Source organism: Xenopus laevis, chromosome 3S, assembly GCF_017654675.1.
Source record: "Xenopus laevis strain J_2021 chromosome 3S, Xenopus_laevis_v10.1, whole genome shotgun sequence".
NCBI classification, from domain to species: domain Eukaryota; kingdom Metazoa; phylum Chordata; class Amphibia; order Anura; family Pipidae; genus Xenopus; species Xenopus laevis.
The window spans coordinates 28,823,254-28,839,503 of record NC_054376.1 but is presented as its reverse complement, the minus strand read 5'-3'; the positions used below and the strand labels follow the sequence as shown (position 1 = coordinate 28,839,503).

Sequence of the window (16,250 nt, the reverse complement as noted above, 5' to 3'; positions counted from 1 at the left end):
CCATTAACTATTTAGTGTTATACATCTTAAAGTGCATTGTGCAACTATAACTCCCATATGGCTGCACACAGTTCATCATGGATAAAACTTTTTCATTAACTATTTAGTGATATACATCTTAAAGTGCATTGTGCAACTATAACTCCCATATGGCTGCACACAGTTCATCATGGATAAAACTTTTTCATTAACTATTTAGTGATATACATCTTAAAATGCATTGTGCAATTATAACTCCCATATGGCTACACACAGTTCATCATAGATAAAACTTTTTTCATTAACTATCAGTGATATACATCTTAAAGTGCATAATAGAGATTTTACAAATTTATAAAAGCCTCTCACAAAGTGTAAAATTACAAAATATGATCTCTAATAAATATTGTAAAAACTTATTGTGACCCAATTCATCTAGCTATTAAAAGTGACACACATTATTTCATATAATACATGTTGAAATCCCACTGAAACATAATGTTAAAACCAGGTTACTGCTCAATCCGCCTAACCTGTAAAAGACCTGTAAAAACAAGGAAATTGCCATTAGCCTATCCAATTCACTTGAAATCTTTATGTTGTATCAATTTAGCACTTCTATTATATCAATTTAACAGTACCTTCTAATCTCGCAACGTATGTTGCTATTCTAAGACATTCTGTAATTATTTCCTATCACTGGCTTCTATGTATATATTATCTTTCTTAGCAACAAGGTTGCAATATTATAGTTACCAATTCAAAAATAAACGATATATATATATAAAGACTCCTGATTGAATGGACTCACCCATATGTAAATGCAGCAGGAGTTCCATGTCATTACAACTTGGAATCTAGTTATAATTCCTGGGAACAAAGGACGACAAGCCATTACTATTAAAGAAAACATGATAAATTGCACTGCTCATTTAACCCTTTCGGATAAGCACTATCCAAGCGCTTTATCCATCTTGCCTCCCTCTGCAATAGTATCAAGTTATGATCACCTCCTCTACTGGGTTTTGCTACTGTCTCTAACACTATCCACTTTAGCTGACATACATTATGTTTTACAGTATCAAAATGTCTGGCTACAGGAGTGTCAGTATAGGTATCATTTTTAAAATTGCGTATATTGCCTTTATGCTCTTTTATCCTAGTACTGACAGACCTTATTGTCTTCCCTACGTACATTTTCCCGCAGGGACATTTCAGAGCATAAATTACGTGGCTGGTTTTACATGTGGCGTATGACTTTAGTTTGATTACCTCACCTGTAATGGGATGATTTATACAAGGTCCTTTTATAATGGAATTGCAACAGTTGCAATTCATGCACGGGTATGTGCCTACTTTTGGTGTACCTTTAAACACAGTATTGCTATTATCCACTCTTGAAATGGCACATAATGTGTCTCTTATTGACTTACCCTTTTTATACGAGAACCGCGGGGGATTCGAAAAAACTTTTCCGAAGATAGCATCAGTTTGCAGAAGTGGCCAATATTGTTTCACTATCTTTTCTACCTTCTTACTCCTTTTGTCGTATGTACTTACGAAGGTTAATCTATCCGTCTCACCCTGCTTTTGTTTGGGCTGTAATAAAGCAGCACGGTCCATCCCTTTCACCTCTTCTACCACTGCTTTAAGTTTACCTTTGGGGTATCCCCTTTGCAGAAACCTTTCTGTCAGATCGCTACTTGCATGTTTATAACCCACTTCACTGGATGCTATCTTCTTGGCTCTCATAAATTGTCCCTTAGGGATCGCATCCAGTGTTCGTGGGTTATGGAAACTCTTACTGTGGAGGAGATTATTTCGGTCCATTGGTTTCCGATACAAATTTGTACATAGGCCCCCATTTTCTATTTTAATTTGTACATCCAAAAAACTAATAGTTTGGTTGGATGACTCACTGGTAAATTTGACTGTATTGTGGGCCTCATTTGCAGTATCCACCATATTATTTCAAATTTCGAATTATTTCAAATTTGACGATCTTTTCTATTGGCAGAAACAAGGGACGTCGATGGGTTCAGCGGTCGCCCCATCCCTTGCAAATTTATTTGTATATGATTTGGAGAATAAATTATTTCTGAGAGAGCCATATTTGCAGTATATTAGATGCTACTATAGGTATGTGGATGACATACTGATCCTTTGGGATGGACCGTTAGAGGCATTTAATAATATGGTGGATACTGCAAATGAGGCCCACAATACAGTCAAATTTACCAGTGAGTCATCCAACCAAACTATTAGTTTTTTGGATGTACAAATTAAAATAGAAAATGGGGGCCTATGTACAAATTTGTATCGGAAACCAATGGACCGAAATAATCTCCTCCACAGTAAGAGTTTCCATAACCCACGAACACTGGATGCGATCCCTAAGGGACAATTTATGAGAGCCAAGAAGATAGCATCCAGTGAAGTGGGTTATAAACATGCAAGTAGCGATCTGACAGAAAGGTTTCTGCAAAGGGGATACCCCAAAGGTAAACTTAAAGCAGTGGTAGAAGAGGTGAAAGGGATGGACCGTGCTGCTTTATTACAGCCCAAACAAAAGCAGGGTGAGACGGATAGATTAACCTTCGTAAGTACATACGACAAAAGGAGTAAGAAGGTAGAAAAGATAGTGAAACAATATTGGCCACTTCTGCAAACTGATGCTATCTTCGGAAAAGTTTTTTCGAATCCCCCGCGGTTCTCGTATAAAAAGGGTAAGTCAATAAGAGACACATTATGTGCCATTTCAAGAGTGGATAATAGCAATACTGTGTTTAAAGGTACACCAAAAGTAGGCACATACCCGTGCATGAATTGCAACTGTTGCAATTCCATTATAAAAGGACCTTGTATAAATCATCCCATTACAGGTGAGGTAATCAAACTAAAGTCATACGCCACATGTAAAACCAGCCACGTAATTTATGCTCTGAAATGTCCCTGCGGGAAAATGTACGTAGGGAAGACAATAAGGTCTGTCAGTACTAGGATAAAAGAGCATAAAGGCAATATACGCAATTTTAAAAATGATACCTATACTGACACTCCTGTAGCCAGACATTTTGATACTGTAAAACATAATGTATGTCAGCTAAAGTGGATAGTGTTAGAGACAGTAGCAAAACCCAGTAGAGGAGGTGATCATAACTTGATACTATTGCAGAGGGAGGCAAGATGGATAAAGCGCTTGGATAGTGCTTATCCGAAAGGGTTAAATGAGCAGTGCAATTTATCATGTTTTCTTTAATAGTAATGGCTTGTCGTCCTTTGTTCCCAGGAATTATAACTAGATTCCAAGTTGTAATGACATGGAACTCCTGCTGCATTTACATATGGGTGAGTCCATTCAATCAGGAGTCTTTATATATATATATCGTTTATTTTTGAATTGGTAACTATAATATTGCAACCTTGTTGCTAAGAAAGATAATATATACATAGAAGCCAGTGATAGGAAATAATTACAGAATGTCTTAGAATAGCAACATACGTTGCGAGATTAGAAGGTACTGTTAAATTGATATAATAGAAGTGCTAAATTGATACAACATAAAGATTTCAAGTGAATTGGATAGGCTAATGGCAATTTCCTTGTTTTTACAGGTCTTTTACAGGTTAGGCGGATTGAGCAGTAACCTGGTTTTAACATTATGTTTCAGTGGGATTTCAACATGTATTATATGAAATAATGTGTGTCACTTTTAATAGCTAGATGAATTGGGTCACAATAAGTTTTTACAATATTTATTAGAGATCATATTTTGTAATTTTACACTTTGTGAGAGGCTTTTATAAATTTGTAAAATCTCTATTATGCACTTTAAGATGTATATCACTGATAGTTAATGAAAAAAGTTTTATCTATGATGAACTGTGTGTAGCCATATGGGAGTTATAATTGCACAATGCATTTTAAGATGTATATCACTAAATAGTTAATGAAAAAGTTTTATCCATGATGAACTGTGTGCAGCCATATGGGAGTTATAGTTGCACAATGCACTTTAAGATGTATATCACTAAATAGTTAATGAAATATTACTGGTTCCCCAACTAAGCTAATGGGCCACTACCTCGCCCCAGGGTTGGAATGTGACCTCTTGACTATACTCTGCCATTTCGACTGCACCGCCTTATACTATGGAACTTCCTTCCCACTTTCTGCCATAGGTGTGACATGGCCCCTTGGTTAAGCACTGACGTCCGGCCCCCGGTTGAGGGTGCTTTCTTTTTTTTTTTTTTTTTTTCCCTCCATATATTTTCCTCTCTTGGGTTAATATCTCTGCCCCCATGATGGGGGCCACGCTTGTATTCTGTCACAGGGTAACTGTTCAGCACACCAGTGCGGGCCTCAGCCTTAGGCAATCGTTAGGACTTGTTGCCACCCTAGATCCCGCAGGAGGGACTGTTTTTTAGCAGATATCTAGGGACTGAGCCCTGTTTAGGTTCTTAAGTGTTATGGGTACTAGACTCGCTCAAGTTTGGGGGGTGAGTAGGGTGGGTTGGGTATATGTTATTGTTGGGTTTATGTTTCAATATGTTTTGCAGACTACTCAATGTGTGTTGACTGATGTCATATGTGTACAAAATGTGCTCGCTATGTTTTTCCATTGGCTTTGTGTTACGGGATGGACACTTCGTTTGGCCTGGCATATACCTATTTCTGTGAGTTATGGCTAGTTTCTCAATCCTTTCGTGGAATGTGCGAGGCCTCAATTCTAAATTTAAGAGGAGCCTTATGTTCAACTATCTGAAAAAATACCCCCCGTCCATCCTTCTTCTCCAGGAGACGCACCTTACTGGGCAAAAAATTTTGGCATTAAAAAGCCATGGGTGGGATGGCATTTCCACTCTACATTCTCCTCGCACTCGAGGGGGGTCTCTATCTTAATCAGGAAAAGTTTACCTTTTGAGCTCTTGAAGCTCCACCTAGACCACTATGGCAGATTCCTAATACTCCATGGCCTTATTGCCAACAAACCCATCCTCTTAGTTAACATATATGTGCCGCCGCCATTCGCAGTGTCGATCCTGGACTTAATGGTGACTAAGCTTTCTGCATTCCCCCCCAGCCCTCTCTGTATCCTTGGGGATTTTAATTGCTGTTTAAATCCTTCTTTGGACAAACTAGGCCCCGACCCCCGCACTATGACTAATCTCACCTCCTGGGCAGAGGCCCTGCACCTAACTGACCCCTGGAGATGGAAACACCCCTCTCAAAGAGAATTCTCTTGTCACTCCCCAACCCACAAGACCTTTTCGAGAATTGATCTGGCCCTTGTCTCTATGGAACTCTTGCCCGTTATTGACCAAGTCAAGTATTTACCTCAGGCCCTCTCAGACCACTCCCCGTTACAACTCACCCTACGGTGGAACCCTGCGGCCACTGATAGGCTGTGGCGGCTGAGCCCTCTTTGGCTCAAACACAATACTGTGGCCGATGCTAATGCTCGAGCTTATGGGGATTATTGGACCTGTAATGCGGGTTCTGCCTCCCAGCAAACATTATGGGATGCTTCCAAAGCAGTTATGCGTGGTGCTCTCACGGGGGCCATATCACAAGCTAGAAATGCTACCCTAGAACGAGTCTCTGCTGCGGAATATGATCTCCAGCAAGCTCTCTCTATACACACCCAGGACCCTACCCCTGCTAATTACACTGATCTGTTGAAGGCTCAAAATACCCTTTCTCAGGCCTCTATTTCCCTCACCAGGAAAGCCCTTCTCTATCAGAATCAACGCATTTTTGACCAAAGCGACAAAAATAGTAAACTCCTGGCGTTTCTGGCCAAGCAACACTCTGCACCCTCGGCGGTCTCACGCATCGTACTAGACGATGGCTCAGTGGTCACGGAACCTAGGCTTATAACACAAGAATTCGCTACCTTTTACCAAAATCTCTACACCACCACGGCACTGTATTCCAAAGCCCAACTCCAGCATTTCTTGGATTCCATCCCCATACCATCGCTCTCCCCTAACGATCAAGCTTTTCTAGATGCACCTATTACTCCCCAAGAGGTTAGGGAGGCCATTGCCTCACTACCCCCTAATAAGACGCCAGGACCGGATGGCCTCCCTCCCGACTGGTACAAGGCCCTCTCCGATCAAATAGTTCCCAAATACCTTGACACTCTCCAGTCGGCTTTTGATAGTAACTCATTGCCCCCCTCATTCAATGAAGCCCTCATAGTAGTTATCCCCAAACCAGGTAAGGACACTACCCGATGCTCTTCCTACCGCCCTATTTCCCTGCTCAATACAGATGCCAAAATCTTAGCTAAAATACTTTCCTCCCGCCTTCAACGGGTGGTCCCAGACCTGATCCACCCTGACCAATCTGGCTTTATGCCAGGGCGCTCCACCAACATTAACCTTCGCAGACTGTTTACCAACTTACAAATCACTCATGTGGAGACAGGCACCAGAGTTGTAGCCTCCTTAGACTCTGCTAAGGCTTTTGATTCGGTGGAGTGGGACTTCTTGTGGGAGGTTTTGGCCCGATTTGGGTTCGGCCCCCGATGTTTAACTTGGATTAAGCTCCTTTACAGGAATCCCACGGCGCGAGTTAGAGTCAATGGCCTTATATCGCCCCCTTTTACATTGACGAGAGGTACGAGACAGGGTTGCCCCCTTTCCCCAGCCCTATTTGCCCTTGCGATTGAACCTCTGGCGATATTGATCAGACAGTCCCCTCGGATAAAAGGCTTAACCTTCGGCACTATACAAGAAAAAATCTCTCTATTTGCTGATGATCTTCTCATTTACCTGGCCGACCCTAATGACTCCCTTACCGCCCTTTTAGACCTGGTCAACCGATTTGGCTCTTTCTCTGGTTTGCGGGTGAATTGGGATAAGTCTGTTCTATTCCCCATTGACCCTGACCAGCCTCGACCTTTGACAGCCAGGACCCCCCTAGAGTGGGCCACTCAGTTCAAATACCTTGGCGTGACAATCCAGGCAGATGTTTCCAAGTATGTCTCCCTCAACTTGGACCCCCTCCTTACTAATCTGACCACCACGCTGAACCGTTGGACGAAGTTACCTTTATCTCTGTGGGGTAGAGTCAATCTTATTAAAATGATTTATCTTCCCAAAATCCTCTATTTGCTCCATAATGCGCCCATATATCTCCCTAAACACTACTTCAAGCGCCTTAACCAGATCATGATCCCCTTCCTTTGGAATAATAAAACACCCAGAATTGCTTGGACCCGGTTATGTGCCCCGTGTGAGGAGGGGGGCCTGGCTCTCCCCAATTTCTATCTATATTATCTGGCTTCACAACTTTATTACCTACACTGGTGCTTTCACCCAGACCCGTACAACCCAAACTCGCAGTTACAGGCTCTCCTTGTAGCCTCATGGGAAGGTCTCCGACATTTTCCATACCGTTCTCTTAGGGATTACAGTCCCCTGCCCACTACTTTGACCACCCCTCACAAAGCTTGGCAGGTAGCCCTTAAAACTTTGGGCCATGCTCCTCCGCTGCTGTCCCCACACTTACCTTTGTGGGGTAACTCATACTTACCTCACTTCAGGTACCTCCCGGATTTCATATTTTGGCCTAGCAGGGACATAAAGTGCTTAAATGATCTTCTTGATCCCCAGGTGTTTCCCACATATTGTGCTCTTCAGCGTAAGACCCACCCGACGCCACTTTTGTTATTTCAATACCTTCAGCTTCGACATGCTTTTTACTCCCAATTTGGTACCCTTGCCCCCCGACAGTCCTCCCTGGCCATAGAAGAAACCCTCCATGACCCTAGCCCTTCCAAATTGGTGTCCCGGCTATACCACCGGCTACTACTAGCTGGACCTAAACCCTTCCTGATTACTCAAGAATGGTGGACTAATAAAATTACTGGTCTTACACAGGAGGACTGGGAGGAGGCAATAGATAATGTGTACACCGGCCTTGTCTCTCTTAAAGATAAGTTGATTCAGTATAAAATTTTACACCATGTGTATATAACCCCAGTACGTCTTAAGCAAATGGGCCGAATCCCCCTTGACATTTGTCCGAGGTGTCAGCAACCAGGTGCGGACTTCTTCCACCTATTATGGGAATGTCGACTGATTTTAAGCTTCTGGACGCGAGTGGTTAACTTTCTAGCCGATAACCTTGACTTCCCGAGGGTTATCACCCCGTCCGTTTGTCTGTTGGGGGTCTTAGAAGAACTGGTCCCGGCCAAATACCCCAGACTTGCCTTTCGTATCCTCCTTTTCTACGCAAAGAAAACAGTTGCAATGCACTGGATGGGCAATCTACCACCTTCTCTTAGAGCGTGGGTGCAACTAGTTAATAATGTCTTACCCCTTTACAAACTCACCTATGAATCCAGGGGCTCACCTACGAAATTTGACAAAATATGGGGCTCGTGGGCTGACATAGATCCAAACCTTCCTGACTGAACGGTAGCTGTGCTGACCGTCTGGGTCGTACTAGTGGTGGTTCCGCCCATCCTGTATTCCCTGTAAGGTCTTTTGGGTGTTCGATTATCCCTGAAGTCCACTATTGTCTCATAGCGATGTTTATTTTATTGTGCTTGTAGTCAACTTGCATGTCCAGCCATTTTTTGTACCTATGTATAATCTATATGAAGCGGTCTGCTTGACTGTCTGTTCTGTGTGTCTGTTTTGTGTTCAAAACGCAATAAAACTTACCTTTTAAAAAAAATAGTTAATGAAAAAGTTTTATCCATGATGAACTGTGTGCAGCCATATGGGAGTTATAGTTGCACAATGCACTTTAAGATGTATAACACTAAATAGTTAATGGAAAACTTTTACCCATACTGCACTGCTGGTAGTCACATGAGATTATAAATGATTGTTTTTGGTTGTTCCTTTTTACACTTGATAAAGGGCGTGGGCCCGAAACATGTTGTGTAACTCATTATCCCAATAAAGAACTTTGCAGACAAGTTGCTGCCCTGGATTTGTTCCACAACTACTGAATGCATTGAACTATTGGGTATTACACACAGAATACCTGTGGAAGAAGCCAACAAAGAAATTCGGTGAGCTTGCTCTGAATACTATATTTGCATCAAAAAAGGACAGGCGGCAACCCAATTCACCCAATTCACCATATTTCTCCAAAGCCCAATGAATGCACCTTGAACTCTGGAAACCAAGTAAATCAGAGGGATTTTGTATAGCAGTACCAAAATCCTTGCTATATATATATATACTATATATATATATATATATATATATATATATTATATATATATATATATATATATATATAAAAAAATAGAAACTAATTACATTTATACATGCCCACTCTATTGAAAATGTTTGCAGCTTAATGTCTGACCGTGTTTTTATTAACAAATTATTGGTAAATCTAAATCAACTGGACTTCCTGAGTAATCTCTCCCTGACTCATACCTAACAGCTTGAGTTTAACTGAGTACTTTTAAATGTCAATATACATGTTGTCACTTGTATAAATCTACTTACGTATGATAATCAAACCTGTTTTTTTCTTTAGGACACCAAATTAGCCTGTATCCCTCAAAGATTGCTTTCATATAGAAAATTCAGAGCAGTAATTTAAAAAGCCGAATATTTTGATTAATTATATATCTTGCAAACCAACACTTGCTAATAAGGAAAAATATTAATTATGGGAAATTAATGGCCAGAAAAACATTTCCTGTCACTGTCTATCATTACTAGTCTGTCTTGCCGATACAGACAGACGTTTCACTGAAACAGGTGTCCAATTACGATTGGAGATTTAGGAGCCAATAGGGGGAGGAAAATGTTTTTATATCAAAATATATATCCTAAGGCTCATATTTAGTAAAAATAATTTATTTATTAAAGTTCATATTTAAAAATTAGCTACATACTGACCCCACATGGCCCACCTTACGCGTTTCGTACCCTCCGGCACTTAGTCATAGGTGTCTCTCCAATAGGGGGAGGGTCCATGTGTGAGAGCTTGCATTCTAATAGGTAATTTCATATGTTTTGTCTATTTTGAACATTAGTGACCAAGATTTTCATTGGTTGTGTCTAGTGATGGGCGAATAAATATGCCAGTTGTTTTTCACCGCCAGTGAAAAAATTTGCGAAACTGTGGTGAAAATTCACAGACGAAAAATCAGCTGTGTCAAAAAAATTTTGGCGTGCATCAGAATAGTTGCACGCATCAAAATTGGCAAAATGATTCAGAAGCCCATTGACTTTAATGCACGTATAATGAGTGCATAAAAATTGTCTTGGGCATCAAAATTGATGTGCGTCAAAATAATTTTGATGCCCATTGACTTCAATACGTTTCGCAAATTTTTCCGCGTTTCGCAAATTTTTCAGGACAAATTCGCTCATCACTAGTTGTGTCCTTTCTGACCGATTTTGACAACTTCCGACAAATGGCTTTTGCGAAAATGCATAGTGTATGTAACTAAATGTCACTATTGCAAAGCGTTTTTTGAGTAAAAATCAGATTTATGAACAGTGTGCCCCTAGGCCCACCCGTCCTGCTCCAATACAAAAACCCCGGTCCCGTTCGCTTGCACGCGCCTACCCCCTGCCTGCATGCAACCCCTGCCCAGGCCTGGATTTGTGGCGAGGCTAGGGTGGCAAAAAATTAGGGGAGGCATGCCTGTGCGTCCCCATTCAACTGCACCGTTCGCCAGTGCTTACACGCATGCGCACGAAGTAGGAGGGGGTAGTGTAGGTGCTAGGAGCGCGCGCCGGCCTAGGTGCATCCCCATTCAACAGCACTGTTTAACCGTCGCATTGGCGCATGTGCTCATGGCAGAGGGGAGGTTGCGGGCGATTGGACAGCACAGCCTAGGGGCACCCGCCCGAGGAATCCGGTCCTGCCCCCACCGCTGCTTGCAATCCTCTTACCACCTTGCTGGCTCTGCTTCTTCTTGCCCATTCCCGATTGCTTCCACTGGGGACTGGATGGCCAGGACATTTGAAATGGCAAAAAATCTCCAGCCCAGTCCCCTGTGAAGATGCGGACAGCAAGAGGCATGCTGTCCCAAAAACTTTGCGATCCTAGGCCGAGCCCATTGTGGCCTGCTCTCAAATCTGAGTGCTCAAACTACTGAAACCAAACTCCAGAGCAAGAGTTAACACTAATCTTTGCTTTGCAATAATGAGTGATGTAATATTGCGGGCAAAAATGCAATGTACTACATTCCCCTTTAATAATCATAGTATGAAGGAAGTACTTCAGCAGTTGAGTTATAGAGAGTGTTCGTGATATATGTCACAAAATCTAATTATAGCAGTGGGGCACTAGGAGTGTGATCATCACAATTTCCCAGATAAAACTGCTACAAGGAAAATGCCCATAAAGTGTTTCTTATGGCACAGCAGAGTGAGTTCAGACATCACCTTATTCTTTCAGTCCTACATTGGAAGAAGTAGATTTCACCGCATCCATAATGCTGAGTAATTACAGCAAGAAAATGGAGGTGTGGATTAAAACCTTGTTTACCAAGCTAACTGGAAGTTATAGGTTATATATCAGATTGTGTTGTAGGGATGTCTGTAGGGATGACAGTACAACATCTGCTTTACATGGTGTGAAGGTGACTAAGTGCGGCTCAATTCAGGCTTTAATCCTAGTACACCCCCCCCCCCCCGCCACAGGTGTAAACATCAAATGCAAATTCTCCAAGGTTTACTAGGAAAAAAGCCAAAAAGCAGAGCTTGCTGCAAATCTGTTTATTCCCACTCTTTTTTTAGTAAACCTTGGAGAATTTGCATCAGCCTTACCTGGGTCTATGCCTCACAGATGGATATTGTTTCTTATTTACATTCACTCGCATTAATCTATTCTGGCAAGATTAGATTATTTTAAAGGGAGTGGGTAGGTTGCTGTGGCCCCTCTGACTCCCATATCTGGCAATGCCTCATTTACCCTGCAATAAGAGGTACCATAAGGCATACTGTATATATATAAATGGGCTCTGAGCAGCTGTTGAGAAGCCTAACTTACAGGTCATCGCTGATTATTAAATTCTGATGCTAGTTGCACTGGTTTCTGAGCTGCCATGTAGTAATTATCTGTATTAATTACTAATCAGCCTTATATTGTGACATTTATATTCTATATGTACTGTATATTGTGAGTGCGTCCCTAAGCTCAGTAAGTGACAGCAGCACAGAACATGTGCAGTGAATCAGCAGAAAAGAAGATGGGGAGCTACTGGGGCATCTTTGAAGACACAGATCTTTACTGCTAAAAGGCTGTGGTTGCCTTGGGCTGGTACAGTAGCCCAAAACATAATGTACAACATTTCTAGCTACTTCTTTAGTTAAGCTTTAATTGTCCTTTAAGGGCTGTGGCTGCCTTGGGCTGGTACAGAAGCCCAACATGTCGAGCCTACTTCTGTAGTTTAGCTTTAGTTCTCCTTTAATGGAACTTACTGAAAATAATTGCCTCAAAAATAGATAGAAATTAGCAATAGCCTTGCAAAACAATCATCTACCTCCTACCAAAAGATAAAGCAGCCACATTGGAGGTCCTGTGTTTAAACCTCGGCATGGCCTTATACTGACAGTCATGAAGGAGTTAAAGGTTATAGACACAGGCTTTAATTTAAACATCACTAACTGAGGTGGGGCAAAGAACTTCCACTGCTGAATTACACAGCATGAGGCAAATTTATACCCTGGGCTCCTGCGGTTCTTTCCTGTAGGTGCAGGTGATCGGGAGACCATTGTCAGAAGGAATGAGTGGAGGCTTCTATTATATGTGTAGTCTTGCCAAAGAAGCTAAAAGCCCAACATGCAGGGAAATCTGCTGAAATTGCAGGCAGGTGATTAAGAGGGGTCAGGCACAGAGGAGACAGATGTGGTGAGAAAAAGCTGGATGGGACAGATCCATCGTACTGCAGGGATAATGCAATATCCCTGCAGTAGAAGCAGACATTCTATAGGGCTTCATATTTACAGCTTAACACAGTGAAAAAAGGTATTTTGAAATGTTGATTTAAATGCATGCATATTATCAGAGAAGGCCTAGATATTTCCAAAGCGAACACTGAGAGATAGATATATAGATAGAGAGAGAGAGAGAGAGAGAGAGAGAGAGAGAGAGAGAGAGAGAGAGAGAGATAATCTAAATGAATGTTGTACTAAACTGAAGCTAAACCTGATATTGACCCTGTCCAAGTGTCAGGACCCCCCCAGCTAAAAGTTCCCTTTACATGGGATAAACATGTACTCCAACTTAGACCTGGCAAGTTCATGTAGAAGTCAATGGCAGATGTCCCATTGAATATATCCTGATCTGCACTGGGTTTCATCAATAATCAGAAGATTTCGTGGTTGTGGGCGTTAAATATGAAAAAGTCTCAGATTTCGGCTTCAAATCCAAAAAAGTCCCAGTTTTTGGCGACTTTACTGAGTCTTTTCCAGCAGAAGACATTTACATGAAAATGTAAATGTAAACGGGGGGGGGGGGGGGGGGAGTCAATGTGGATTTGGTCGGAGTGGTTTTCAGAAAATAGTGAGAACATTTCAGATTTTGATAAATAACCCCCTTACAGTATTCAATTGGTGAGGTTGCCAAAGGAGAGGATCCTTCCCCCAATGTGCCAACCTTTAGGACAATATTGGTTTAATCTGAAAGTTTTGTCCATTGGCCAATAAGCTGCTGACTGAAAGATCACATTGGCAGATTTTATCAGTTCGTGTATGGCCACCTCTAGATGGGAAATGTTTCCTAACAATTCCTGGTGTTACTGTTCCTTTAAAGGCCTTGTTCTGTTTGATCATGTGCCAATAGATTCCTAAAAACTTCTTTCCCCGGCTACCAGATATCAGGAGCTGTAGGCAAATGATGATGTTATTGAGGAATTTGGTCAGTTGTTCTCCTCTCCAAAAATACTGCATCCCATTATGCTCTGACCTTCACCCATTCAAGCCTTACTCCTGCACCTCTGACATCATGTTAGCTACCCTTCTATATGGGGCCATGTGCAGTTGAAGGGCATATTTGGAGAATAGAGGGAATAGTTGCTTGGACACATAGAAAACCTGAGGTTGCATAGCCCTAAGTTAGTTTTTAAATTAATGGTATTGTGTAAATAAGCTAATATGGAGTCCAGTATAATAATTCTGGTAGTGTAATCATAATATGTGCATATTATCTGCATTTCCCACTTTTTTACCTGACTAAACCTGTAATTATAGTCCTTAGAACATAGACGACTATTCTAAGTCAATTACAGTGAGGGGAAAAGGAAAATCTGTTGGCAGGGAGTGATTATGTTTGTATTTACTGGGCTGAATCTAGATACCGTACAGATGGATCCTATTGTTTTCTAAGATTGCTTCGTTTTTGTTCATATATATCTATATATAAAAATTACACATAAACTGTAAAATAGCTCAGGTAGTAAAAAACCCATTATGTAGACAGTTTGTTAAGGGTCAGGAGGCATTACTTAGCTTTATTGTGGCTTTGCATACCGTATAATGCATTGTTACTGTCACATTAAGTGAAATTAGAGGTTGAATTGTTCTTCATGCACATTACCAAATGAAACACATTATATTTATTGACATTAAAAGGATTTTTTTATTATGAAACTACCGATTTAATTAGGTTCTATCAGGGGTTGTCTTAAAAAACCTACAGTATTTAACCGCTCTTCCGCGCAACCTTACTTTTGGTAGAGACATACTATTTTGCATCCGATGCAGCAACACAAGGGCCCCTTACGGTCCAGAGGAAGTCTCCTATCAGGTATCTAGTAGTGATGGGCGAATTTATTCGCCAGGCGCGAATTTGCTGCGAATTTGCGCGAAACGCCCGCGAAAATTCGCGGCAAAAATTAGGCACAAAAACGTGCGCAGGCGTAAAAAAAACAGGCGCCGGTGTCAAAAAAGAGACGCGGCCGTTTTGCCAATTTTTCACCGTTTCGTGAATTTCGCACGAAATTCGCTAATTTTACGGCAAAGCGAAACGGCGCAAATTCGCCCATCACTAGTGTCTAGTAAAGGTAAAGGGACCCTTTGCTAAATGTGTCTGCCACTGGTTCATTCTTTCCTTTACATCAGAAAATTTGGAGATTTGTCCTAGATTATTAACTTTATTGTAGTGTAGGGATGCACCGAATCCAGGATTCAGTTAGGGATTCTGCCTTTTTCAGCAGGATTCTGCCTGGCCAAACCGAATCTGAATTTGAAAATTAGCGACAGGGAGGGAAATCACGTCACTTTTTGTCACAAACAAGGAAGTAAAAATTGTTTCCCCTTACCATTTGTATATGCAAATTAGGATTTGGAGTTATTTACATTGTATTTACATTCACGGTGGATTGGGTAATGGGCTACACGTGAGAGGAGCCTTTGGTAATTCAGTGGTAAAATGAGTTTGCAATATAAAAACACACATGAAAAGGCATTATCTAGTACTTGTCAGCAAACCGTCTTAATGCAGGTGTAAAAACCTAGCATGCGTGTTCTCCGGTCAGGAGATCTGCAATCAGTAAAGGAACCGTGCCTAAGCAGCTTTCAGCCATTGCAGCCACAAACAGTTGAACAAACATGAAGAGCCAGAACCCCTAGGGTTGGGGAAGACACACAGACAAAAAGAACACTTAGGGGCCGATTCACTAAACTCGAGTGAAGGATTCGAATGAAAAAAAAATTCGACCATCGAATTGGTTAAATTCGTTCGAATACGAACGAAATCGAACGAATCGAACGAAAAATCGTTCGACTATTCGACCATTCGATAGTCGAAGTACTTTCCCTTTAAAAAAAACTTCGACCCCCTACTTCGGCAGGTAAAATCTACCGAAGTCAATGTTAGCCTATGGGGAAGGTCCCCATAGGTTTGCTAACCTTTTTTTGATCGAAGGATTTTCCTTCGATCGTTGGATTAAAATCCTTCGAATCGTTCGATTCGAAGGATTTAATCGTTCGATCGAACGAAAAATCCTTCGATCGATCGAACGAACGTTTAGCGCTAAATCCTTCGACTTCGATATTCGAAGTCGAAGGATTTCAATTCGAGGGTCGAATTTTCGAAGTATTTTTTACTTCGAAATTCGACCCTTAGTGAATCTGCCCCTATCTGTATTAAGATTTCAGACTGAATGACAAAATTCAGCCTTATGCAGGTAAATCAAGTGGTGTAAAATCCATCTAACCCTTACAGGAGAACTAAAGCCTAACTAAAGAAGTAGGCTAGACATGTTGTACATTATGTTTTGGGCTTCTGTACTAGCCCAAGGCAACCACAGCCCTTTAGCAGTAAAGATCTG

At 41.4% G+C, this 16,250-nt stretch overlaps 2 protein-coding genes across 2 annotated transcripts; one reads left to right on the top strand and one right to left on the bottom strand.

The window, feature by feature from the left end:
- Positions 1-379: 379 nt before the first annotated feature.
- Positions 380-1,938, bottom strand: LOC121402137. The gene is made up of 2 exons (XM_041588148.1): positions 791-1,938; positions 380-523 (listed from the first exon to the last, which is right to left on the bottom strand). Exon 1 carries the CDS (start codon positions 1,807-1,809, stop codon positions 880-882), a length of 930 nt encoding a protein of 309 aa, XP_041444082.1. The 5' UTR covers positions 1,810-1,938; the 3' UTR covers positions 380-523; positions 791-879.
- Positions 1,939-1,966: 28 nt separating this feature from the next.
- LOC121402136 lies at positions 1,967-3,738 on the top strand. Its single transcript, XM_041588147.1, has 2 exons — positions 1,967-3,327; positions 3,595-3,738. The coding sequence occupies exon 1, from the start codon at positions 2,012-2,014 to the stop codon at positions 3,236-3,238; it is 1,227 nt and encodes a 408-aa protein (XP_041444081.1). The 5' UTR covers positions 1,967-2,011; the 3' UTR covers positions 3,239-3,327; positions 3,595-3,738.
- Positions 3,739-16,250: the final 12,512 nt, after the last annotated feature.

Bases quoted from the DNA above. Each gene is read 5' to 3' on its own strand.
- LOC121402137 (XM_041588148.1), bottom strand. From the start codon at position 1,809: ATGGACCGAAATAATCTCCTCCACAGTAAGAGTTTCCATAACCCACGA.
- LOC121402136 (XM_041588147.1), top strand. From the start codon at position 2,012: ATGGGTTCAGCGGTCGCCCCATCCCTTGCAAATTTATTTGTATATGAT.